Raw genomic sequence first — 27,938 nt, forward strand, 5'->3', positions numbered from 1 at the left:
GTTAATACTTGCAAACAAATCAAGCTAACATTGCTGGAGGATGATCTGGACAGGGCAGCAGTAGCTTCATGAGTCTGTTAAATTAGCAAAAAGTTCAGTTTAGCATTTGTTTGACGCTTGGAACTCCGTGGTGATTACATTGAGAGAACGTGTGTCCTCCCTAGCTTTAATATGAGTTAGGTCAGTTACTGTAGTCAGACCGAGATGCAATTGAAAGTACGTGAACGCCAACGTCAAGTCACATACATTGTTATTTGTAACACGGAAAATCGGCCTAAATATAAATTATATAAAACTGGATCACATCGGCAAACAGTCTTTGTGCCACAACGAAACGAATGCTTCTGACGCTTCACTGGAACATCTGAGCTAACTAGCCTAGCCTAGCTACTTGAGCCACATAGCTACAGAACCGGAAAACACAAAGAAGACCATACTTTTATAGACTGGTATGATTAACCTTTTTTGTAATTAAGAGCACCAACGCTAACAAGCTGTCAGCGCATATCTTTATTGTCGGCTTGATAGCTACCAATTGGCTAGACTAGCGAGACAATATCTTGGCTTTAGGTCGTGAATCACTTTATGCCGGCTACTCCAAGCTAGCTAGCGCTAACCTGCTACCAGCCATGTATAGTTGACAGGATCGAGAAAACTTTAGTAGCAATTTACTAGGCAGAAATGTTGTACCAAGAACACAAATATGTTCTTGATGGCATGCCCCAGCAAAGTTATGATAATGATAATTAGTGTGATAAGACAAGTGTCATCGACATTTTGGCCATGAACGTGTCATTGTTGGGGGGTATGTAAGGGTAGCTAGCCAGCTAACTACTAGCCAGTTCCTGTCCTTGTAGCTAGCTACAGGCAATGCAATGCAATGTAGCTAGCTGATCCCAGCTTCTAGCTGGAGCTGGAGTTGTCAAACAATAGACAGTTGCACGACTTGCTCAGCTACTGTTGACGTCCGCATCTGGAAGGACATCACTTGACTTTCTATACTGTATGTCGCAAACCATGAAAAATTGCGAATATCAACAAATCGACCCACAGGCACTCTCAACCCCCGCACCAACACCGCTTCCACCAGCCGCTGCTGACAATGTCAAGAAAAACGTTAAGAGAGCTAAGAGGAAATGGGAAGTTTTTCCAGGCAAGAATCGCTTTTACTGCGATGGACGGATCATGTTGGCCCGCCAGAGTGGGGTCTTGCCCCTCACCCTTGGTCTTATACTAGTGACAAGTGGATTATTCTTCATATTCGAGTAAGTCATCATTTCAACATTTGGGAGAATAGTACTACTAAAATTGCCTTCCTTTAGCTCATCTTTTTTTTTTTTTACCAGTTTCAGGGTAGTGAAATATGTGCTGCTCTCCAGGGAGATAAAGGGTGATTAGAATATGAAAAGTTGATTAAGACTCAAAACTGGGTGATTCTGTAAATCACTGCTGCTTTTTCACATTTTGCATGTCAGAGAGTTTGGTATAGACAGACTCTCAGTTAATGGAACATTGTAATGTAGACTAACGGTAACTGTTACTACAGAGCACTGCAATCAATCTTGTTCTCTTTTTGGTTGAATGGCCACCCCTCACAGCTGCCCCTTCCTGGTGAAGCACCTGACCAGCTGCATCCCTGTGATTGGAGGAGTGCTTTTTGTCTTTGTGGTCATCACCCTGCTGCAGACCAGCTTCACTGACCCAGGCATCCTTCCCAGAGCCACACCTGAGGAGGCCGCAGACATAGAGAAGCAGATTGGTGAGATCATGGAAAGCACAGGCCATGATTGTGCACTCGCACACACTTATTACCTCACAGCAATCTATGTTGTTTGCTTACTTTTTGACAGAAATTCAAGCGTCACTTCAGAACTTTTATCACTGTAAAAGTTGGAAGTGCTTTTAATCGTACATTTTCATTCTTTATTCAGTTGAGTTTGCATGTCTACCCCTCTGAAAGAAAACCATTAGCCTAATTAGACCACAAATGATTTAGCAGAATACATTGCAGGCTGCTTTTAAAACTCCCTCAACCCCTTATTGAGGGAACCGTAGCAGAGATGGTACTCTTTGAACTTCTATGGTTCTGCTTGTTGTTCAGTGTGTTTGCCCCCAGGCTTGGCCACTGCCGTTTTAATTGTGTGTAAATTTAAAGGACATTCTGCCCTAATTACCATTGACAACACCGATATAATGGCTTGCACATAGCCTAGTTCAGTTCTTTCTGGAAAACAGCACACGGTTGTTGCTAGGTTTATTGGTGGTGCTAGTCAGCGCGGGGGTTTGGTGTTTCAAAGATTAAAGCAAAGTTCTTCAATCAGTTGTCAGTAACCGGGGACATTTTTGGTCTTGTGACTGGTCTGCCATTGGACGATGAAGATAAATGTTGCTATCTAGAAGGTGCTTTTTCATTTGGCCATTAAACTGTAATTTTGTGGAAACACAGATTATTAAACTGTCATTTGTGCCTTGGCTGTGAGCCTGTATTGCCATAACCAAGTGTTCCTTTGAAGGAAGAAGTATACTTTTACACATACACATTATTTCCTCGTGACTCCAGGTCTAAACGGAATAGGAACACGACGGGAGGGGTGAATTGATATCATGTAACATGTCCCTCTTCCTGGAAGAAACCTCTCCATCTCACCTCTCGTCTCTCTCTCGCTCTCTCCCTCTCCCTCTCCCTCTCTCCCGCTCCCTCTCTCCCGCTCCCTCTGTAGATAACACCACCGGCTCCACCACCTACCGTCCTCCTCCACGCACCAAGGAGATCTGCATCAACCAGCAGGCGGTGAAGCTCAAGTACTGCTTCACCTGCAAGATGTTCCGGCCTCCTCGCACCTCCCACTGCAGCCTGTGTGACAACTGTGTGGGTGAGCTGGAGACACGGGGGAGGAGGGGGGGGGGGGGGTCGGCACCTGACCTTTACACACTGAATAATTTAGGCCTGCCACCACCTGCTTGGCACAGATTACACTTTTTTTAATCAGCTTTAATAGGATGCGTTTATGAGTTATTTGCCGTTGTGTAAAGGCCGAGGCCTTTTAATGAGTTAATCTTTACTGCGTTCCCTAGCTGTATTCTGTATGTTATTCTTGACAAACATTCTTGACATATTTTGATATCATTAACCTAGTTATAATTGTACCCTTTAATTGAATCACGCATGGTTGGTTTTGTAGAGAGTACTTTAGAAATGTCGACTGTTCTTTGTACATCATTCTAATGAGCTCATTAATGTCTGTGATGTGGGGGGGGTCCCATTTTTAAGGGGGAAAAACGTTTTTCAAACGTTTTGGGATGTAGATTTTGTGGATGTTGTTGGAGCCGGCTGTCCGCTCAGACCCATGGCCACACGTAGACCTAGATATCAGGGATCCGCTCTGTGTCAGCGGTTGGTAAACTAAACAACCCTCCCTCCCGCCCCCACTTCAACCACTGCCCTTCTCTGCCAGAGCGCTTCGACCACCACTGCCCCTGGGTGGGCAACTGTGTGGGGAAACGCAACTATCGCTTCTTCTACACCTTCATCGTCTCCCTGGCGTTCCTGACCGCCTTCATCTTCGGCTGTGTGACCACACACCTAGCTCTGCGTACGTGCCGCCACGCCCGCACCCCACCCCTGGTTTTTTCACCACATCACAGTAACAGCAACTTACCGGAACATACACTATTCACTGCATTTGCTAGTATTTCCCAATGCTTTTTCTACTACCCATTTCCAGTCGAATGTTTTGCAGTGGCCATTTTGGCATGTATTATTTTTTTTGGTTCTTCCTTTAGGGTCCCAAGGTGGGAAAGGCCTGATCTTTGCTCTTCAGGAGAGTCCAGCCAGATATCCTTTTAAAGTTTCGGACTCAGCCCACGTATAGCCTGGCATCATCATTCCTGAACTGTCATTTAAGCGACCAGTTTTAAAGACATTTGTTAAGCCCCTGATTGTCTGTACTCCATTGTCCTTAACACTTTCCTGCACTGCAGTGGAACTGGTGATTTGCTTCTTTTCTGTCTGGTCCATTTTGGGCCTCTCGGGATTCCATACCTACCTGGTAGCTTCCAACCTGACCACCAATGAAGATGTGAGTACTGCCAACAAGCGTGTAGCACTCTCGATGTATCACAGACAATATGTTCAACACCTGTAGTCCCACTAACGTTCCCTTCAAAACGTCTGTTCCAGATCAAAGGCTCGTGGTCGGGGAAGAGTGGAGCGGAGGACACGAGCAATCCGTACAGCTCCAACAACATCTTCAAAAACTGCTGTTCTGTGCTTTGTGGGCCTATGCCACCCAGGTAAGGCCTATCGCCGTCGACTCCTCCTGTGTTTTCTCAATGCGTCTTCCATCTACCCAGCTTACCAGTCGGAAACTTCCACCTGTTAGGTCACGCACGCACGCACGCATGCACACACACACACACACACACACACAACTGGCCTCTCTCTCTTTGTCTTGTAATCCTTTTTTTCGCTCACTGTCTCCATTTCTCATATATCCCCCTCTGTTTCCCCCTCCTCCTCTCTGTTCCATCACTCTGTGCCACCGCAGTTTGATTGACAGGAGAGGCTTCCTGCCTGCGGAGGAGGAGTCGTCCCCGGCGGGGCCCGTGCAGGTGGAGCTGCCCGTCCTGGCGGCTAAGCAGGAGATCAACGTGGTATGAGGATCCTCCCCGGCTGGCATGTCTCTGGCAGGAACCGTCCTCCTCCTCTCTTCCTGCACCCCAACCGCTTGACCGGACCCCCCCCCCCATTGCCTGCTCCAACCCTACCTGCAGCCCCCTGACTTGTGTGTGGGCTTGCCCAGCACCAACACCCCCCCCCCCCCCCCCCCATTTGTTTATTGTTTTGCAGGATAAAATGAACACCTAAAGGGAACTCTTATTGCCAAGCCCTTTCACGTTACCAAGACAGCGCCGACGCCTTACTATATCTATGCTTTCATGTCCACCTTACCTTTGAACCACCTGTTACACCGGACGTAGTATTAGAGTCAGATGGCTGGAGTCAGATGGCTGAGCGGTGAGGGAGTTGGGCTAGTAATCCGAAGGTTGCCAGTTCGATTCCCGGTCATGCCAACTGACGTTGTGTCCTTGGATAAGAGCGTCTGCTAAATGACAAAAAAATGTACAAATATTACCAAAGTATTTTCCCATGAGAAATCAGTTCAATTCAAAATGAGAGAATTGTGTTAGTTGGGCCCGACTCTCCAACGGCAGTTTCCTGTCATGATTATTCATCAAGTGGGTTTGCTTGTGGTTGCAGCAGGCCTGGCCAGTTTCCTTGTTCCTTAATTATACAGTAAGACAATATGTTGCTTTCTCAGACTGGAAAGAGGTAGCGAAACTGGCCAGGGAGGGAGTAACCCAACTGTCGGTTTCATTTTAATCATGATAGGGACCTGCTGCAGCTGAAAGCTTTCATTTGAGACTTGACTTTGTTTAAAAGAAGTTTAAGGGAACACAGCGTGATGCTGACTGGTTCCGACAGGTCGAATTTTACAGTTTCAGGTTATGTTTCTATAAGTGCCTCTTAGTTTTTTAGGAGCCAGCTCAGGATGTGATAATCTAGTGTAAGTGTAGGAGTGTAAATGTCCCTCGTCTTGTAGTTTCACATCCTCTTTATTTTTTCCCCCCCACACAGCTGCAAATGTACTGTATGTGAGTCTGTGTGTGAGGAGAGGGAGAAGGACTTCTGTTTACAAAACCCAGCTTCATTTACTGAGAGCATCTGTGTGGGGGTAATTAGTGACACAGAGGACACGTCCAGATCTCTGCCGATCCTGTTTACTGTCGCTGAGCCCTGTGACAGCAGCCAACAGCTAGCCTACTCTGTTTACAACCAAGTATTTACCGCCTTGTTTATTATAAGGGTGTTGTAAGACTGTCACGGCTGTTTGAATTTCGGTTCTTTCCTTTTTTTTTGCACTGTCCAAATGCTGTATCCCCGGAGAGAAACCGTAGAGGGTCCGTGCTTTCAGGATACTGTTGCTGCTGTACATGGGTGTGATCATTGATTATTATTAAGTCTGTACTTGGAGACCGCTTTTGAAAGTATCTAAAAGTGGTGCTCTGATTCTATTCAGTGGGTCAACTGGAAGGGGAAAAAAATAGCAAGGGGAATGATGTTTTGTTATTCAAATGACGTCCAGTGCCTTGGAAGTGTCTTGTTTTTTGTGCCATTCCTCAGTGTCGTCCTGTCCAGTGTTTGCAGTCTGGTGTTAGTTGTTTGAAGTCTGTCTTTCAGGCTTGACTGTCATCATGTTGTTCCTGGAGTGAGCAGTTATGTGTGTGTGCCATGCGTAACACGACGTTGTGGCTACTGGATTTCACAGCCTCCACCCTTTCATCACTGAGTCATCTTCCTCTTCTGTTCTCTTGTGCCTTTTCATGAGTCGTACAGTTTGTCATCGTTTACTGTCATCGTCCATGTTTACGTACATACAATTAGACATATTTGTGTCCATCTGAATCAAATCTTAAAATGGTAAATAAACGGATCATTTTGATACCATCCTGATTAGATTCATGCATGCGTTCATTTTTAATTTCAGCTCATTCTTCTTTCTTTGTCATGTTGGGTTTGTCCTGTTCAAATGTTTTCAGACAGACTCAAAACTGAATTTAGTTCCAACACTATGTCCAAACAAATACATACAGACTCATTGTACCAAACTATTCAGTACAGTAGATTACACTGTAGATGTACACAGCATCACACCAACCACTGTTTTGTCTCTTGTCTGCATGCATGTCCTACCCCTGCCATTAGGAGGAGAATTGTTTGGACTTTGCTCAGTCCTGCACTGGATGATGGATGTGAGCCAGTTTAGTGGAGACAGGGCAGCACTAGAGGTTGGTAACCCCCCTTCCCATCAGGGAGTGTGGGTAGAGTGCAGTGGGGTGTGTGGCCGGCCCTGCTGACTAATGCGTGCTGGCCTGCATGCCTGCATGCTGCCCTGCCTGCCGGGCTGGTAGGCTGTCCTTTATGTCATCATGCCTGGTTTCGTCTTCACTGCTGACTCATGGAATGTGGAGACGGGAAGCGCCGGAAAGGGCTCTCCCAGGCTTTTAGACTGTGGTGCCATGAAATGTGTCTCTCATGTCTCTGTCTTGATTATACTTATTTTGTCATTGGTTCCCCCACAAACAGATTGCAAGGGCTCAGATTGATAGCAGTAACGCTCTTCATTCTAATACTGTGATAGCTGAGAGGGATTGAACCGGCCCATTATAACATTTCTCCTCAAGGGTGGATGCATGAATATTTTCCGGCTTGACAGGGAGAGTTGTACCACAGAGGAAAATGCAAACCCGTACAAAATCCACTCCAAAGGCATTATGAATAATCTCTCAAATGCTGCTGACAGCAAGGCCTCCTTTACATAACAGACTAAGAGCAGCTCAGCTTGACCATGGCAGATGCAATAAAGGCTCTACAGTTTCTTCAAATCTTTTTTTTTTGTGTGTAAATATTGGTATAAATGATTCAAATTTGCCTGTCAGGTTTTTTTTTTTTTGTCTTGGGTCACCTCAATGTTATCATTAGTGTTGTTGCCCTCACTAATACTACTGACCTCTGCATGCCCTCTCATGCTAAGCTACTCTCTTGCCCTGATCTCTTCCTGCCTGGAAGATATCGTGATAACAGAGCCTCTTTCTTTTCAGCCAGCTGCTTCTTTCTGCTTCTTACATTGACTTTTCACCTTTTCCCCACCTTTGCTTTTAACATGTTGACTTTGTTTCCACCCTTCTCTGTTATCTCTATCTCTCCCTCTCTTTCTCTCCACCCTTCCAGTGCACACAGGGAACTAAAGGATTGTTGGAAACGGCCACGCGCTCCCCGCTCCTCTCTACCCCGTGTCCCCAAGGCAAGCCCCAGAACGCCCCGGTCGGTCTAGGCGGCACCCCTGCTGAGAGCTCTGACCATTTGGCAGAGAACCCCCTGAGCTGTGGGACTCGCAACACCACCACCAGCCCCCTGCCAAACAAGTCCCTCCGTCAGGCCAAGAGCCGGTCGAAGCGCGGCAGCAGACAGGCGGTGCTTCACATCCCTAACCCTGCATACAACGTCCCCAGCCCCCCGGCCTCCCCAGACCTGGAGCCCGGCTCCAGCTTCGCCCCGCGGGCCAGCTTCGCCTCAGATCACTGACTTGCCATCGCACCTCCCAGAGTGCACCTGTCCAGCTCACGTCCGAAGCTCTGCATGCTGTTTTGCAGTCACACTTTGGATGCTAGTGCGTGAATTCCCTTTTAAGTCTATGGAAAGAGGTTATAGCCTTGAAGAGGAAGTCACCGGGGCCTTGCCTCCAGGACAGGCTGAAGAAATCTGTGGAAAACCATAGAAGGACAGTGTTCCTGACACCTCTTAGCCAGGGGGCTATTCAATGCTTCATCTTGCATGTTACTGTCTAGCAGTAGGGGGCACTAGCTGCAGCTATTGGTTATGTATGTAGGCCATAAAACAAACTGCCCTTTGTTTACTGTGAAAAGCACAAAGAGATTGAATCTGTACATTCACATTCATTTTTCAGCCAAGCCACAAAATATACTATTTTTCAAGCACCTCATTGAAATCCAAGTGATTCAAAATAAACGGTAATACTGTTTTATTGGATGCAGAAGGAATGACAGCTCCTGACTTGCTTGACTCCTAAGAAGCAAGCTCTTAGAGGGGCCAAATCTCATTACGTGTATGCAACCTATATGCCTATACCCAGGGTCTGTGTTCTGTGTGTCAATATTTCTCTCCAAGAGATCCTCGCCGCAACATGGGACGATACCATGGACGTTTCTGGAGTCAAGTGGAGGAAAAAGAGACTCTTTTGTTGCAGAGCTCTATCCATCTCGCCAAAATATAAATATCGATATTTTCTGTTCTTTACTTTGGCTGGCAGTGTTTTGAAATCTGCTCGTTTGTAGCTCTGTGGTTTGGAGCCGTGGAACAGTATTGTGAAATGCATGTCCTTGCTCATGCCATGTGGAAATAGCACTGCTTGTGTCGTCACTAACAGTCCAGGCTGATCTAAGGGGGGGATCCCAAGGCTAAGGTTTCTGATTGAGTATGGATAGATGAGGTTACAGGAGTCTGCGCCGAGGCTGATTCCAAGAGCAGCAATACTTTACCAATTGTCCTCTCGACCTTTCTGTGCTATTTGTGCGGTTTGACAAATCTGATACGGTGTTGTTTGATGTAAAAGGTACTCTGTTCCAGGTAATGGAAATGGGGAGAAAGACACCTTTTGGTCTCAGGTGGACCGTAGTGTAGTAGGTTTTGGTTCTCATATGCAAGTTAAATGTGATGTTTCATGTTTAGCCACATTGTGACTCCTTGCAATAGTTGCACATAAAATGCACTGAAATGACACTGACCACGACCATACTGTTTCGTATGTGCTCAGAATATTTACTTTGTCTTCACTAATACCAGTGTTCACCTCCAGTAGACTCAAAAGAAGTGAATGATCGTCCATATACTATTTTGTAATTCAAGAGTGGTTCTCTCACCCTCAGATCCTAACGAGAGAAAAACAATGCATTTTGGATTGAATCTGTGTTGAACTGTATTGTGATGATGTTGAGCTTTCTTAGACTTTGCCTGTTTTTTTCAGCCAATGTCCCTTATCTTTCGACATGGTCTGAAATAAAAAAAAACAAAAAACAGATTTACCTAAAAGTAAATGCTCCGGACCAATAATTATTTTTCAACACTTTGCTGTTGATGGTGTGTATGTTTTATCTCTGACCACCAGATGGCGATCAGGACCACAAAAAGAAATGAGCTGCTGACAGCACACAAGTGACAAAGCAAAGACGTTCAGTTCCTTAACCCTCGTGCTGCCTTCGGGTCACATGACCCAAAGGTTCATAACGAACCATCGTTGTGTTTACCCAATTTTACCCAATACAAAAACAAATAAAAATAATTTTCTTTTAACCTTTGCAATGTGGGGGGTCTGAGACAGCCCAACGGTTAAAAGAAAATGCTTCACTTTGTCTTTGTATGCGGTAAATCTGTCGCAATACGACGGTGGGTCACAATGACTGATGGGTCAGAATGACCCGAAGATAACACAAGGGTTAATGGTGGTTTGATGGTTCTTTTATCCTCTCTTCTCTTCAACTCTTCTGGGATTTATTTAGATTTGTTTAGTTACTGCTTGAGAACCACTCAATTGAAATGGCTTCAATAAGATTGCTGATAGGATCACAGTTTGCTTAAATCGTATATTATGTTTGTGCTTGAAAAGGACTTGAACCCTTATGAACTAGACCAAGAATAGTTTTAACCATCATGAGGGTTACAGATTGAAATGCAAGGAATGTGAAAATGGTTTGCAATAAAACCAAAAGGAGCTTATATCCCTGTTGTCTTCCCCTCAGGTTGGTTGCAGGTTCTTGCAAGCCTAATAGTAGTTTAGCTTCCCCGTCTGTCTGGTGTTGTGGATAAGACAGAGCATGTGCTGTGTGTTTGATGGGACAAGGCTCTACCCTCTCTCCTGGTACACACACACGCACGCACACACACACACACACACACACACACACACACACACACACACACACACACACACACACACACACACACACACACAGGAATGTCAGGAGTAGCAAGGTTGCCCAAAGCAGTCCCAGTCTTGACTTCTTTAACCCTTGTGCTGCCTTCGGGTCACATGACCCAAAGGTTCATAACGAACCATCGTTGTGTTTACCCAATTTTACCCAATACAAAAACAAATTAAAATAATTTTCTTTTAACCTTTGCAATGTGGGGGGTCTGAGACAGCCCAACGGTTAAAAGAAAATGCTTCACTTTGTCTTTGTATGCGGTAAATCTGTCGCAATACGACGGTGGGTCACAATGACTGATGGGTCAGAATGACCCGAAGATAACACAAGGGTTAATGAGTTCCTTGAAAATAACTAGTTTTTATGGATAGCTGTGCGTTGGATGGTCCTGCTGTGTGTGTCACTATGGCATGGAAACACACACCAGTTGCCAGGGAGATCCCAATTCTCCTGCAGCTGTTGAGAGGGGCCTTTGTCTGTGTGTTAGGCTGCGGGTCACAACATTTCATCACAATTTACTCTAGATCCCAACTAAGCAAAGATGATAACCTGTCATACTGAGCCAAAACAAGAATGTACTGTAAGCATTTCGACCTCTGTAAATTGATTTCTTCAACTCCGAAAAGGTAACGCAACTTCAAATGAATGTCTCGCTGTAGAGTATTACACGCAGTTAAGAAAAGTCGCACCCTATTCCTGGATTGTGTAAGAGCGCTGTCACCTGTGTTTGTGTGCACGTGTGTGTTATCTGGCTCATTTGCATCACACAAGTCCATCTCCCACCATGAGTAAAAGCAAGAATAAATAACCTGGGTTTATTAACAGACCTCAACCTTGATAAATAACATTTGATCAGATGAAATCTGCCAAACTCCAAAATACGATTTGCTCCATCTGTGGTAGTGGTACTAGTGGTGTTTTTGTTCCTGTCATTAAGAACAGTGCTGAGTTATTAAAAGTGGATTGAGTGTGACTCAGATTGAGGGAGCAACAGATAAGTATCATCTGTTTATGTTTATATGCAGTGCATGATTTATTAGTTTGGATTTACTTTACTTTTAATGGATGTTTTACTATGCTGTTCATTAGCCAGTTTGTTATTGACGTATTCATTGAATTAAGGGACAGGCCAAGTTAGACACACACCAAGAGGAATTGCTTTAGTCAGCCCTGTCACATGTCCAGTCCACACAACTGTTGGAGAGCTCCCAATGTTTTTAGAAAGTTCCAGTCTCTTCCTCTCCCCAACCTCACACACTGTGGATACTCTGCCACAAATTACACAGAAGAAAATTTCCCCTCCTTCCCTCACCCTCTTGTCCTCTGAATTTGAAACAGATAAGTGTTTGGTTTTCGTGTCACTTTCTCCTCCTCTGGCAAACATTTAGTTGCCATCTGTCTGACAGTTTGCAGATGGCAAATATGATGTCTGGGCTAGCCTAGCTTGGGTGAAGAAGAGGTATCAACCGGTAGCACTGAACCACAACCAGAGAGAGAGAGAGAGAGAGAGAGAGAGAGAGAGAGAGAGAGAGAGAGAGAGAGAGAGAGGGGGGGGGGACAGAGAGAGGGAGACAGAGAGAGAGAGAGAGAGAGAGAGAGAGAGAGAGAGAGAGAGAGAGAGAGAGAGAGAGAGAGAGAGAGAGAGAGAGAAAGAGAGAGAGAGAGAGAAAGAGAGATAACGAAAGAGATAAAGTTAAATAGAAGGAGAGAAAAATAACTTGGTATGTAGGTGACCAGAAACCTCTACGTCCTCTACGCTAAATTCATCCTCTAGTACAGCACAGCAACCACCATATTGTACACCCACACACATATACACGCACACACACATTTATCCTGGTCTTCAATCTAAAGCACAATATGAGAAGAGTTACTCTTGCTCAACTGTTTAAATGGTGACGTTTGTCTAAAAGCGACCAACCAAAGGATTCATCATTTGTAACTTGAATGTCGTGAATTAAACCAGAAGAGCGAGCTAGTTTTGAAAATGTTCATTTCGACTGCACTACTTGATGAACTCATCTGATAATGCACCAGATTGAAAGATGTTTTGGTCTGACACAACTTCTAATTTTGCGTCCTGTTCTTTTCTCTTAAGCCACCTCTTGACAATTACTGTGCCAGAAATCTCTGTGTCAGGCGTTCTGGTGTGTCAATTAGTTAAAACCTGCAGAACCATTGCCCAGAGCTGAGGTTGGGGTCCTGGTTTCCCCCATGTCTGACACCCTCTCATGCACCATAACAAACCCCCTCCTGCCTCCTGCCTCCTGCACTGTGTGGGGTCTGGGTACATGAAGTGCCTGGAGGACCAGCATGAACAGGAATATACTGTATGTAGGATTCCTGTCGTCAAATCTCATATCAGTCAGTTAGAATCTCATAGACGGTTTACACTCGTTTTGACAGGTATTCCTGCCCTAGGGGAAGACTAAGTGATTAGTAACCGTCTTTAATTATATACATGACTTAATATCTTTAAACATCACCATATTTTATGGTGCACCTCCTCACCCTCAGAACTGAATTTGATGTTCATGTTTTTAATATGAAGCACTTTTTGCAACTTTGGTTTTAGTGAGGTTACAGCAATAGTTGTTTTCTCACAGGGTTATTTTAACTCAGACATCACGGCTCATTGACAGAATTACAGTCTGAAACTGTCCTCAGTTTCCTGTGGTGTTTTTCTGTTCAGGACATGGATTCCCTGAAAACTTCTGCTGAACCTGTGGATAATAACACTCAGCCACACTTCTTAACACATTTACTACGTTTTCTGTGTTTACAGTATTTTAAATGATTGGTTGTGTGGCTGCCTGTGTGTACATTGTGTTGCCATGTGGAGATGATGAATGGATAAACAAACAAGGCCTTTCAACCCCCACTGTTTGCTGCTGCCCTGCTGATACCAGACCACCCCTGAAAGACCTAATGACAAAATCATTTTCCAAACACACGCCAGCACACAATGGTGCTTTATGTTGACATGCCGTGGTTACAAAGGAGAAGACCACTGTGCTGCTGCCAACCCTAGGTTGCCCAATTAAACGATTTAATGCTAATTTGGGGGTGTTTATTGCTTTTTCCACAGTTGATTATAGTAGACTATTATAGTTATGTTGCAATAGATGCCAACACTCACTGTTTGGCATAGATCTCCTCGAGAATGGGGAGATGTACTCACCCCATTTCCAGTTTTAATCTGTTAAATATCCCTTTAAATGTATGCGCTAGGTGCTTTAAATGCATTGTGCTTGGTGTACAGTTGATCATTGACAAACCCTTATCATTTAGGGTTTGTTTAGTGTCATAGCAAGAACCACAAAACAAGCCATTCACCAAAGCATGACCTACAATACACTTTCTGAAAGATATCAGGAGCACCACAGTGATGGACTCCAAAAGCTGTATGTCAATCCCATGACGTGCGCCTCCAAGCCATCAAACATCAAAGGCTGGCCTGCCAATGTATTTTCTGTGCCTATAAAAGTGGATTTTGGACCAAGCACAAACAGTTTGACATCTGTGCTCAATCTTTTACTGCGGCGTGTAATGGGGATCCCAGGGGCCTTTGTTCTCTGGCAGGGGAGAGGCTAAGCCAGGTAAAGGTATGTCTGTGAGGGGTGGAGGGGGTGGTCCTCAGGAGACCTAGCCAGACAACCAGGGGGGGGGTGTCTGACCAGAGTATCCACAAGCTGAAGACAAATGACAGGTACAGTAGATCTCTTGCTGACATAGAGAAAACAAGCAAGCAAGCATGCGAGCAAGCCGAGGAGGAACATATGGTCCTCATGCTGCACTGACGGCCAGCTCATAAACCTTTGATAAGGTTGATATCCTCCTCATGTACGATGTATGGAGACACAGGTAAGAGAGTAAGGAAAGGCTTTGTGTGTGAGTGTGTGTTCAAAACACACACAAAGACACACACATAGACACACACTTAGCTCCATTAATTCCTCAGAGGCCAGGTGAACACATAAACTAAGAGTGCCCTGGCATTCCTTTGCTACAAATGGCTGTCAATACTTGGGTGGTTGTTGGTTAGAATAAAGCAAGAGAAAGCAAGACTGCAAGAGAAAGACATCCCTCCAAACACTTTCTAGCAGTTTCAGATTCTCTGTAAAGGTTGGGAACTGCAACATGATTTAATTCAGCTTAATTATCCAATTCTAAAAAGGAATTCAAACCATGGCTGTTTATTTAACTATCTGCCTGGAAGACATGGTTAAAAGGTAAATATTTAACCAAATTTTTTTTCACACAAGGATATGTAAATAAGTGATGTAATAGTAAAAACAGGATTATTGTTGGCTAGCAGACTGGATGGAACAGTCTCTGTAAGAACCCTTCTTACCTCACTAACAGTACACAACACATCAAACCCTTAAGATAAATAGGCAGAATTACCTTGAAACCAAGGGTGTGTGTTGTTTAAATGTCAAAGAAGGTTACATCAATAAAACAATTAAAGTTACTTTCCGTAATAACACAAAATTGGACAGTCTTAAGGAATGATAAAGAATTGACTATACAAAAAGCAATTCTTTCAGTTTCAATGGAATGCAAGGCATAAGCCCAAACAGTTTTTCTTGATCTAGCTCTTTAACTGTCGCTTTATAGTGAAGCTTTGTAGTGAATTGGCAAGTCTGAAAGATCTTTAAATCTCTCCTGAAATGCTCCTCTCTACCCTCAAGCTATCTTGGAACACAGCTGTTTTGGATCTGGTTTGCCTGCTTGTTGTCAGTTTTCCTCCAATTCCCTGCTGTCTGCTGATGCAAGCTTCAATGTCATGCAACAAGGAGCATTATTGGAATCGTTACATTGATCATTCCCCAATCAAAATGGACAGTTCTATTGCGTGTCAATGCACCGTGAGGTTTCAGGGCCCTTAGACGTGCTGCTGTGTCACCCCTCCCCACACAAATAAACATGGGTCCTCCACTGTCAGGGAGTATTCTGAGGTTTTGGAGGCAGGCGGAGCTGGCGGAAGAACTATCCCTGAGCTATCCCCGGCTTCAGATGACTCTCCAGATAACCACAGGGAGACGTCCACTGCCAGAGCCATGGAAAGATCGCACCCCAGGCTGCTGCTTCAAAGACCCCGGCAGGTGTGAACGCGTGTCAGCCTCTGGGATCATCAGCCCTCCCTAGTCTGGAGCCCACAGCTGGAGATGAACCGGGGTCCCTCTGGTCGTCTTGGCGGAGAACAAGTCACAGTTTTATGTCCTTGAGATTCTGAGTCTAAGCGTTTGAATCATTTTTTTTATTATCCACCTCACGGAAAACATGTTCAGATCTGCTGCGACGCTGTGGTTCTAACTGATAAGGAATCCCACGCTCTCTGTGTTGTCCTTTGAAACAGGATATTCACGTCTCTCAGCTTTGCATCCTATTAACGGTTATTTTCCCCTACCACTACGACTATTTTTCTCTGTTTTGGATCACACTCTCCTCCAACCCATAGTCTTGGTTTCTCAGTCGAGAGCCCTCTTACAACTGTAATTAATTCAGCTCAATAATAAAATTAATTTGTACAATGCTGAAAATACTGTCCAACTAGATGTTATGTTATGTCTGTACCTGACTGAAACCCATCTATGTAGCAGATGCTTGGATGTGCCACAGATTATTCTGTGATTTCTTGGGAAATGTTTCCTTGCATTTGGTTACCTTGTAGCACTCCCTGAGATGAGGAAATGTTGCAAGGTCTTTCAGACCAAACATTTACATTTAGTTTGCTCAGTTCTCGAAAGCGTTTCAAGTCAATGGCATTTGACAAGAGCCTTGTGCAACGGTGAACAATACGGAACACGATGTTTCAAGGCATGTCACAAAAACCGACGATCGACATGTGACACAAATCTGAGAAGGAAAAGGTCACTAGCATTCAGAGGGCTATCTCTGAACAAACACTATCATTTCAAAAGAGAACATTTGAGACAGCTACTTTGAGTGATCGTTTTCACTATGCTGCCAATGCTTTGAAAGGGAAGGCTTTGTCGCAAGCCCTAATGGGTCTCTAAAGCTTGGCTGCTCATGAACACGTGCAAAAAGAAAGGGATACCTTGCATTGCAGGATGGTTCAGCTAATTGTTACAGATGGAGTGCTCAGTCCAGTGAGGGGCGGTGAATACCTGCACTACAGGCTGTCTGTTCTCTTCTCTACTGGGGCAACAGCTCCCTGTGTGTGTAATAGGGTCATTAGACTTCCATACCCAGGGGGCAGGATGAGCACAGCTCTTCTCTGCAATTTTGTAACAGATTAATTAACACCCTGACCTCCTCTCTTCTGTCTCATCTGCCAGTAGATGGATAGAAGAGGATAGTGGAGTGTGTGTTTGTGTGTGTGTGGGGGGGGGCGGGACGGGGCGGAGAAAAGAGGAAATAAGAGCAGAGGAGGAGAAAGAAGAAAGGAGAGGGGAGTAGAAGAGGAGGATGTAGTTTCTGTTTGCTGGCATGCCACAGATGTCATTTTATTGGGGTGATTATGATCAACGTTCTTTCCAAAAAACAGTGTTGATTAGATCAACAAGTATGTGACCGGCTCCACTTTCAGTCTACTGTTACTCTTCCTCGTATCGCAATGCACACAAACCAGACCGCACAGAGCCAAGCTGCGTGACAATATTGTTCATTTCATGGGTACTGAGCATGAAGCATCTCATAAAACCAGAGTTTGACCGATAAGAGACAGCGAGAGGAAGGAGGAAGGAGGGAAACCTGAAGCTTTTAGTCTTCCAAGTCCATACAATGTTTCATTCTATTACTCCTCCATCAATCATTGCAGTGGTTCCTTAACACATTTAGCTGGCACATAGGTGGGTGAGAGAGAAGGGAACCAGACTGCTGGCACTTCTTATCAGTCCTCCTCAACTCACTGCGTCAACATCTAAGGACCACACGTCGGGTCCCTATCTGCACCCACCGTTCAGAATGGAGTGAGGAAATGTTATGTCTGCTCACATAAGGTAGAATGTAGGCAGGAGCACAACAAAACAGACACGGATGTTACACGTTACCCCTTTGAATGGATTTGAGATGGAGAGTGAAAGAGAGAGGGAGAGATAAGTTTAGAGAAGGGAGATGGGGAGACGAGAGAGAGAGAACTTTTGGCTGATGTGACTTGCCTAACTCGATTACTTTACATAACAACCACCCACCCACCCAAGAAACCCACCCATCCTTAACCTTACCCTTAACCTTACCTTTACCCTCACCCTCACCCTCACCCACACCCTCACCCTCACCCTCCCTCCCTCTCTTTCTCTTTCCTTTCTCTGTCAATCTGTCATGATAGCCTGTCAAAAACATTGGTAGCTAAGCAGTCTCTGTTTAGTACTTGACCTTTGCGATGACAAGGGTTAAGTAGACAGATGTTGCTTGAAGCTCGGTTGCCCCCCAGATCAAGATGCATTGTATGTTAGGTTTCCAGTCTCTTGCCCAACGCAGCCTGCTATTGGCCTGAAGGATGGAGGGTCTGTTTGTTTTGTCTTTTGTGTGGGGCTGATGAATGGTCAAATCTCACTTAGTTATTAGATTATCATAGTGGGTGGATGGATCTTAATTAATGAGTGTAACTTCAATTACTTGTGTTGTTTGTAATTATTAGGATTACAAGCCATGTATTTGCTGCAGTAAATGACATGACAACAGTGTCCACCTGAACTTAATCTTCTACACAATATGTACTTCTCAAACCTGGAGGCCAAATTTAACCTGACAAAGCCCAATGGTTTGTTTCACAGAACCATCTGGCTAGTTGTCCTTGAAAACAGTTTGGAAAAGGGCGTGCTCTTAAAAAAAATACTTGGCATGTGATTGGATGAACCATCTGTCTATCACCATCTATCACAGGTTAACTCAAATCATGCCCCAGCTGCCAGTAGTTCCACATAAAACGTTGATTGGTCCGAACCACTGTATTTCAAGCACAAATAAATCACTTGGAGCTTGGCAAGATGGATTCTCGCATGGTCTTGATCGTGCAAATCCAGCTGTCTCGGAAGGTTAGGCCAAATCCTCTGAGCTCTACAAAGTACTCAACAAATGGAACAACTGGCAAGCAGAGCATTTGGTTGCAGCACTGTTTTGTAAATAGTCAAACAAAGTCCATAAAAAGAAAATAGAGACAAACAAAACTCAGTGATAGTGACAGACCAGTGGGCAGAAGTCCCCCCTTAAAGACCCAAGTCAATCACTTTAAACAATGGCCAATCTCTGTTTACAGACCCGTACTTCAATGAGACAATGGCGTCTCCATCTCCTTGCCGTGTGGAAGTCACTTTGGCCAGACTACATTACTTCCAGTCGTGCCTGATGCCATGATTGTCCTTTACCTGTAAGATATTCAAGATGGACACTTGTTAAGGTTGTATTTTATTGCCACCTTGACATAGACTGTGCCAAAAGGAGATGAAAGGAGATGGGCTGTATCTACTTTAAGTGCTGACGCTAGTCCTGACATTAGAGAGGGAGTTGAATGTAAACAGCAGGAGTGATCAGACCGAGGCAGCTGCTCGCTGATGTGGGTCACTGTACAGTTTTCACCCACAGTTTTGAGGCCCCTGTCGACAGAATTCTGAGAACGCTGTGATGTCAATCTATCAGCACGCTCTTGATCTTGCCTTAATGCGCTCTTGATCTTGCCTGAATGCATTGCTTACCTCTGTTAATGGATTTCCCTTAATGCACCCAAGGGAAACAAGAAGCTTGCATCCCTCATGTGGATCTGTTTTTACGTTTTCTTTTTTTTACTATACGCTACATAGTAATGGGCAATTTCACCATTATTAGGTTATTCCTATGCTCACACATAAAAGTGCCTTCTGCTCATATCTAATGCCTGCAATGCATTTACACTGCCTGGAAACAGTCTAATGGGAGCCTGGATAGAGCAGCGTCAAATTCAAGGTTTATCCATCTCGATATTGACGTGGATGTTGAGCTCACTGTGGTGCTAACGACTATTAGCATGCTAGTCTGCACATTCTTTCCTATGACAGCTGGTGAGCAAGAAATGAATAAATTTCTCCTCTATGCATGCATGGTAACTCAAGAACGATTGAGAAATAAATCCATTATGATGTCAGGCCACAAAGGAGTTGTATAACAACCACAATTCTTAGTCTGTGTGATCAATGGGGTGAGGAAAACCACAATATGGGAGAGTCTGTATTGTAGCTGTTACCACTGTAACAAAGACCTGTGTGACTGCTTCACTCCACTCACATCCTTATTGTGGTATAATATAAGGTTACATGTTCCTGTTTGACTTATTTAGGAACAACAGTTTCAACACTTCTATAAAGCTTGTTGGTTATTGTTGCCCCCGTCTTAATGGAAGAATCGTTTACAGCAGAATATCTTTTGTTGCCCTTACACATCCCTGAAACACACAGTGAGACATCTTTCTGTCACAAAGTAAAGTCACTCCCAAACCTGTTTCTAAATCTAGTGTCGTTGTGGAGTTAAATGGCTGCTTGCTGTCGTCTCTGATATACTGTCAACAGGCTCACCCTGGGTCTAGGGAGCCTTCACACACCAGGAGAGAGTGGGCGAGAGACAATAGAAAAGGGGGGCCCTGACTTATTCTTAGCACTGTGACGCAGGTGGTAGTCCACTGGTCAGTGACCAGCTGATACGGTTTCCAGGGGAACCTGTGAAGGTTCTAAGATGTTAACGTGGCTCATTAATGATGCCCGATTCATGCGGCCTCTTAGCTGACCAATTTTCATATTCATGGAGGTTTGGATTGTCTGGCCTTTTACAGGAACAGTGACTCACCTGTTGTTCTCATGCATAAAAAAACACTGGCACACACATATTATTGTTCTGTCCATATTTTAAAGGGCATTTGGAGATTAAATTGAACACATTTTGGGGTAAATGACTAAATGACAATACTTTTTCTGGCAAATTGACTGTTCTGATAGAAAGATTGCAAACAAAAGAGACATAGATCATGCTAACATCCGTATATTTTAGCCCACTCGGCTACCATTTAGCAATCTGAGTAGTTAAATATAATTGTAATGACGGAAATAAGATTAAGACACATTTATTCTCAATATACTCTATTTACGTCATATATACTTACAATAATGTATACTGGATCTCTTGAGTGTCCAATGACAGCGCCCTTGACTCTGACGCAGGGAAAGTGGGTGTGCTCAAGGCTGGCTGCTTAGTTCTGTGTATGCTCAAGTATTCATAAACTTTACTGAACAGCCAATGGGAACGCTTGTCTTAATCCCATTTTCGTAAAACCCTTCGGTACGCCTCAAACTAGATTAGAGACAGACTTTAGTGTATCACAGTAAGAGGAAACTTCGGAAATGTGCATTGATAGACAATCATTTACTTGTGTTCATAAATCGATTTTACTTTAAATTTGCTCATTTGTAAACTTCTGTTTCAAGTGAATTCTGGGAAGCGTTTCAGCGGAGTTCCCTTTATATTTTAAGATTTTATCTAATTTGACGAGTGACTTAGATTTTGGAAAATTGCTCTGCAACTGTCCATATCAAATCTCCAAAACAACAGCAGATTTGGACATCTCTTCAGTCACATCGTCATGTCCTCCGGTGAAGCGTTGGAGCAGAGTCGGCGGTTCTGTGTGTTGTCTTGGGATCAGGTGCAGCGTCTGGACTCCATCCTCGGGGAAAGCGTCCCTATTCACGGACGTGGAAACTTCCCCACGCTCTCTGTCCAACCAAGACAAATAGTCCAGGTGAGTTAAAGCATCTGGATGCACTCGCTTTAAGCGGCTGCTGTCAATCACATAGTGTAACAACTGTGATTTTATCATGCATGTAAATGTTTCTTCCAAAACAAGCAAAATAGCTTGTTCGAGCAGGTGGTGAGAACAAATACACAAAATGTATTCGAGCGTTTGAGTGTCCATAATTCTTTTTTATTAAAATATACTGCAAAATATCCTATAACTCAATAAAGCAATAAACAAACTGTACTGTTATACCCAATAAGTTACCTCCATCTTTCCATGTCTCTCTCACACAGATACATGTGACAGAGAGGGAGAGAGAGAGAGACAAAGAGAAAGAGACAGACAGACACAAAGAGAGAATGTTAATTTATGTGAGATAAAAAGACAAAGTAAGGTCAACATTCTAACCATAAGAAGATTGCATATTTCTTGTTTTTTTCTATGAACATTTCACAATTTTCTGGCTTCTTGGAACATAGTGTAGGGGTGAATGGGACTTGAATGAGACAGTAATTATAAATAAAAAGTACCTGATCATCAGAATGTAGACTTAAGCTGTACTTTTACCACCTGGTCTTCATATCGAAAGGACACCATTATCCAGTGAGTGAATCACAGATGAAAATGAAAAACATTCTGAAAGATTTTCTGGAAATACATTAATACAATACATTTTTCATAAATTCTTTAAATTTTCCATTCAATGGACATTAATAATATATCAACCATCTGCCGGTTCAGAGTAAGTTAATTTGGTGTATTATTGTGTATTATTATTCTAAAACACCTTAAAAGTTTCATAACCCCCTAGGCTTATACCATCTGCACTATACATTAGACTCTTGAGCATATCTCAAACCATACTCTCTGCTTTCTCTTTTCCTACAATCTCTAAAGACAGACCCGCAAATAGTTTACTTGTCATGGATTTTTTTGAGGCTTCAGCAGGCCTTTCGATTGGGTGTTTGTTGAAACTCAACTCATCTAGATAACATCTGTTTGTGGTAAGTCCTAATCCTTGGTGTGAGCAACGGGAGTTGTAAATGAGAACTCTCACTGTTGCCGACACCTCTGCTCTGATGTGTGGTCCTTTCCACTGCTCACAGCATTCAAATGTTTCCATCCAGCTATGGATGAGAGCCTCAGGGGCCACACGTCAAAAACACAACCACAACCTGTTTGAGAAGAACTTCTCCATATTGTTACTAGTAGCAGCCGCCTCTGTCATGATGATATAACCATATTGTGGACAAAGTTAACATTTGTCATGGGTTACACAATTTACGGGGTGAAATTGTGGGGGTAGTGGTATGGTGGCTAACCTGTTTTGGTTGGCCTGGAAAGGGAATGTCTGTAGCTTTGCTAAATGCAAAATCAGGCTTAGAAAAACACAAACAACTGCCCAGACAGTTCAAAGCTGCTTTTATCTCCATGGCAGAGAGGTGCTCTTTTTCCTCAGTTCTCTGGTTTCATCATTTTGCGATTACTGGAAGTGTTCTCCACTTCCCTGCATGGCGATCGTGGCCCTGTTTGTTGGAGCAGAATGTGAAAACTGGATTAGTCACCGCAGTAACAGTGGACTTGTGGGTCAGGGCTGACAAGGTATCGGTGTGGTAAGTGTAGACCAGTCGCCTGATTCCACCGCTGTTCCTGCCAGACAGTAACCCAACTCCTCAGGTGGTCTTTTGTGGAACGAGAGACACCACACCACCTCACTCACCAAGTCCCTGTAGCAGGAGAGTGGCTTGAGTTCATTGTGTGAGCCAGTCAGCCACATGCAGTACAGCGTTTGGCTTTTGATTCATTCATGATTCATTGGGCTGTCTCGAGACCACTATCTACCACCAAAAATTCATTTTTGACTCAATCGCTTTTCATGCTGTGTTGCAGAAGTTCATTTCTCATTAATGAAAGGGTCCATAATCCACCTATGGGTATCTCCGTGGCTGCATTTAGATGGCTGGCTTACTGTATAGGCCTCATTCAGACTTACACATACAGGTTACCCTACCACCCATGTCAAGAAAAGTCAAGGAAGTCATTCATATCCATGACAAACGTGTCAGCCAGTGTAGAGGAGAGCCTGGAATGAATGGAAGAGCCTGTAAACATCTCCTTCACTGTGCTATTTCTTTGCCAGGGCCTGAAGTTACTTTCTGCAGTGTTGTTATGGGTGTCCAGGGCACTATGGCTTGGCAAATGCCTACCCTGTTTCAAACCAAAATAATAAAATGCATTCAAGCCACAGCAAATTAAATGCAAAAAGGAAACTACACAGACTGGAGTGGGAAAACAGAGAAAAAGCGAGAGAGAGAGAGAGACGCCAAGGCGTTGTCAACACCAGACGGTCTGGTCTGTTTGTGGTTCTTTTACAAGTCTCCAGTTCGACGTCGGCGGATGTGTCCCCCCTAACTCAGCTCACCAGGTGCTTCTGTGAAACGTGGGAATATCCTGGTCCGCTTTGTGGCTCCTGGAGGTGGAAAGTGGGAAGAGGGGGGGAGGGGGGGGGCTCTGCTAGTGGAGATTCCACACCAACTTGCATGGCCACAATACAACACATATTGTTTGATATTGTACTGATTAATAGCACTAATCAGCCATGAAGGCCATGTTAAGTGAGGAGCCTTCGCATGGTTTGATTGAGTTAGATTGGCGCAGACATGGTTCGTTAACTAGTTTGATTTTGAAAAGTTTGGTAAAGACTTCTATGTGCTGTCCGGAAAAAAGGTGATTCACATTGGAACACCAATAAATAGTTAACGTTTCTTGTGTTTGTTCCGCTGAAATGAGAACCAGTCTCTTTAATATTCTCTGTGGGTTTTTTTCACACACTGACCATCTGTTTCAAGAGATTGGGTTACCAATATAAACACATTGCTTTCCTCACTGGAAAAAATACAGATGAATGGCCATCCATAAACTGCTTTTGTTGGAAAATCAATACCCTGTCACGCCATACCCATAAATGGTCCCTTTGAAAAACAGCTCTATTATGTCATGACCTTTAGTTTAACATTTGAACCTTTTTTGCTGTTGTATTTTAATGGTTGTGTATATTACATTGTCATAGAGTTTCCCACAGTAGCCAAGGGCAATTCATGTCATCCAGGTGCCATGCAGTGTGTTTTGAGTCAGGTAAGAGGGTAGCTATAAAGTCCAGGATTGCGTAACAGTCTAAAAAGCACACATTTGGCTTTCATTGTGTGTTGGGGGGTAGGATGAAGCAACTTACGTACAATTCTTGAATGGAACCCTAAGCCAGTTAAGGGACCATTCTCTGCTGTGGTGATGCCAAAAGCGCTTAATGTATTGGGTAATGGATTTTTTATTGCTTGTCTACCAAACTAAACGGACTAGCTCAGCTGAAAAAAATCACACTTGTGTTTACAAGAGACATGTACCACTTCAATGATATTTCACCACACCAAAGTGGCCCAGGCTATATCTCTTGAGAAAGATAAAGAACACCTTGAAAGTAAAGTTGTTTCGTGAGGGAGTGAGCAAGCTTATGTTTATGTCTGTATCAGGCTTACCAGATGCATTCTGCCCTGGTAATCTAAAATAGTTGTCATGTGATTGTGGGCCTGAGTACATGGTGGTTAACTGAATTACCCTGAAAGGGTAATCCACTTTGTGAGATGTGTAATAAAACTTGTTTTAGAGGCCCTCGGCATGTCTCCACCAATACAATAAGTTGAGGTCGCAGTTTGAGTGAGGCGATAAACAGGAAGCAGGAATCTCAGCTGTCTTCAGTTCAGCAGTTGTTTGCTGTGACCTGATAACTGGCATAGTTTGGGTTACAAAGTTCACAACAGAACTGCCTTTCTTTCTTTCTCTCCAGTATCATACACATTCTTATAGATAACCCCCGAGGTCAGCTGAAGTTCTACCAGTAAAAATGATGCGGAGCCTATTAAAAAATACATACACTGGCCATTTGCCATTTCCCAGAGGTCATCTTCCTGTATTACTAGAAATGGACCCCTCCTCTTTCTAAGGAGGTTTGTCTGTCTCAGAAGGAATATTTTTACAAGCAGAACAATACTTGGATGCTGAATGTAGGACTGACTGGATAGTTTTCAAAAAATGTTTCAAAACATTTTCAGAAGTTATTTAAAGTTATTTGGTGTTTTAGATTTGACAAATTATATTTTAGATTAGCCAAAACACATTACCTAGCAACATAAATCTACTACAGCTGTTCTTTTATTTTAACCACCTCTTCTTATTTCCATTTGTTGTTGCAGATGAATGCATATTGAGTTTGCCTAAAATTTCAGTGGACTTGGTTGAAATGTTAGAAGTACCATATCAGAATCAATTTCTGTGTTTACTTGCTATGACCTGCAGGGGAATCATTGTGCCTGTGTCTCTCCCTCCCCCCCTTCTCTCTCTCTCTCTCTCTCTCTCTCTCTCTCTCTCTCTCTCTCTCTCTCTCTCTCTCTCTCTCTCTCTCTCTCTCTCTCTCTCTCTCTCTCTCTCTCTCTCTCTCTCTCTCTCTCTGTCTGTCTGTCTGTGCTCCAGGTGGTCAGGGCTCGGCTGGAGGAGTGTGGGGTGGTGGTGCGGGATGTGAAACTCAACGGCTCGGCGGCTAGCTATGTTCTCCATCAGGACACCGGCCTGGGCTACAAGGACCTGGACCTGATCTTCGGCCTGAACCTGACCGACGACAAGACCTTCCGCCTGGTTAAAGATGTCGTTCTGGACAGCCTGGTGGAGTTCCTTCCGGAGGGGGTGAGCAGGGAGCGCATCTCTGCTCTGACGCTGAAGGAAGCGTACGTTCAGAAGCTGGTGAAGGTATGCAACGACACGGACCGCTGGAGCCTGATTCGCTCTCCAACAACACAGGCAAGAATGTGGAGCTCAAGTTCGTAGACTCTCTACGCCGCCAGTTTGAGTTCAGCGTGGACTCCTTCCAGATCACTCTGGACTCTCTGTTGCTGTTTGATCGCTGCTCAGAGACGCCCATGTCTGAGAGCTTCCACCCCACTGTTCTAGGGGAGAGCATGTTCGGGGACTTTGAGGAGGCCCTCAGCCACCTCCACACCAAAACGATCGCCACACGCAGCCCGGAGGAGATCCGCGGAGGCGGGCTGCTGAAGTACTGCCACCTGCTGGTGCGGGGGTTCCGCCCGGCCTCCGAGACCCAGATGAAGCAGCTCCAGCGCTACATGTGCTCGCGCTTCTTCATCGACTTCCCTGACATTGGCGAGCAGCAGAGGAAGCTGGAGGCCTACCTGCAGAACCACTTTGCGGGCATGGAGCACAAGCGCTACGAGTGCCTGGTGACCCTAAGGGGCGTGGTGGACGAGAGCACCGTGTGCCTGATGGGCCACGAGCGTCGACAGACGCTGGCGCTGATCTCGGCGTTGGCGCTGAGGGTTATGGCCGAGCAGAACGCCATCCCGGCGCTCTCCAACATCACCTGCTACTACCAGCCAGCGCCCTACGTCCGAGACGTCAACTTCAGCAACTACTACGTGGCCCGTGTTCAGTCGCCCATGGCCCACTGCAGTAACTCTTATCAGACATGGCTGCCCTGCAGCTGAACAGGGGCGGGGGGGGTTAGGACTGGGACAACTTTAAAAGCTTTTAGTTTTGGTCTTCTGTTTAATGTGAGTCGAGCAGTTCGGTAGGGAGCTCAGTGCATCTGCGGCACCGTGGCTATTTGTGGGAGGCCCACTGAGCACCAAAAAAATTGAAAATTATGTATTATGTATCTTTTTTTTTGTTGCCAAAATCTTCAATTGCAACGCATTCCACTAAGTTATATCAACGAAAACTGCTGTAAATCTAATTTGAGCCGTTGTTGTAATATTTGTAATGTTTGTTGTTGTTTTAAAACCAGCATCATTGTATATACTGTACCGTCAAAATTTGACGTCCAGTAATGTAAACAGAACGTTTAAATTGTTGGGGTGATTTTTTTTTGTCCCCCCAATCTAGTCAAAGTTTGTGGGATGCATAGGGTGATGTAAATAACTGAGAAGAACCCAGAAAGCTGTGTTCTGTTCTGTCTGTGGTTTCAACTGAACCTCTTATTTAGAGACGAAAGGACCAAAGAATTCATTCCTTGTGTAGCATGTGAAAAGAATGTTGTGATTCCAAGTGCCTGAAACCAACCAAAATATGGTATATCGGTATATGTAAGGACTGTTTTTGAAAACTTTTCCACCCAGGTAACTGTACATTTCTATATTCAGGGTCAGGGTATTTCCTTTTCAAATCATTAAAAAAATAGAGAAAAGTTACAAAATTGTATTCTTTCTTCCTCAATTCTATAGGTTCCAAATATTGGATGCAGAAATACAGTGTGTGTGTTCAAAATGGAGGTACTAGAGAAGCATGACCATGTCTCACTGTATGGGACAGGACACACAGATACATTAGAAAATCCCTAAATCTGTCAAAATGTCATACATGCTTCCTCTTCACCACCCATATGTCTTTTTTTTAATATTATTTCATCTCTCCTCTCTCTCTCTCTCTCTCTCTCTCTCTCTCTCTCTCTCTCTCTCTCTCTCTCTCTCTCTCTCTCTCTCTCTCTCTCTCTCTCTCTCTCTCACACTCTCTGTCTCTTTCTTTCTCTCTCTCTCTCTCTCTCTCTCTCTCTCCTCTCTCTCTCCTCTCTCTCTCTCTCTCTCTCTCT

At 44.2% G+C, this 27,938-nt stretch overlaps 2 protein-coding genes across 2 annotated transcripts; both read left to right on the plus strand.

The window, feature by feature from the left end:
- Position 1: 1 nt before the first annotated feature.
- Positions 2-9,657, plus strand: zdhhc18b (zinc finger DHHC-type palmitoyltransferase 18b). Its single transcript, XM_062486832.1, has 9 exons — positions 2-1,265; positions 1,599-1,759; positions 2,721-2,873; positions 3,456-3,593; positions 3,784-3,835; positions 3,977-4,079; positions 4,181-4,293; positions 4,548-4,653; positions 7,793-9,657. The coding sequence occupies exons 1-9, from the start codon at positions 1,006-1,008 to the stop codon at positions 8,144-8,146; spliced, it is 1,440 nt and encodes a 479-aa protein (XP_062342816.1). The 5' UTR covers positions 2-1,005; the 3' UTR covers positions 8,147-9,657.
- Positions 9,658-20,842: 11,185 nt separating this feature from the next.
- Positions 20,843-27,545, plus strand: tent5bb (terminal nucleotidyltransferase 5Bb). The gene is given in 3 exon segments (XM_062487289.1): positions 20,843-21,292; positions 25,814-26,114; positions 26,117-27,545. Coding segments are annotated over 3 exon segments (1,179 nt in total). The 5' UTR covers positions 20,843-21,136; the 3' UTR covers positions 26,839-27,545.
- Positions 27,546-27,938: the final 393 nt, after the last annotated feature.

Source organism: Osmerus eperlanus, chromosome 20 (assembly GCF_963692335.1).
Source record: "Osmerus eperlanus chromosome 20, fOsmEpe2.1, whole genome shotgun sequence".
In the NCBI taxonomy this organism is placed as follows: Eukaryota; Metazoa; Chordata; class Actinopteri; order Osmeriformes; family Osmeridae; genus Osmerus; species Osmerus eperlanus.

Bases quoted from the DNA above. Each gene is read 5' to 3' on its own strand.
- zdhhc18b (XM_062486832.1), top strand. From the start codon at position 1,006: ATGTCGCAAACCATGAAAAATTGCGAATATCAACAAATCGACCCACAG. The intron at 3,594-3,783 runs GTACGTGCCGCC...TTCTTCCTTTAG, and splicing joins GACCACACACCTAGCTCTGC to GGTCCCAAGGTGGGAAAGGC. The intron at 4,080-4,180 runs GTGAGTACTGCC...CGTCTGTTCCAG, and splicing joins ACCTGACCACCAATGAAGAT to ATCAAAGGCTCGTGGTCGGG.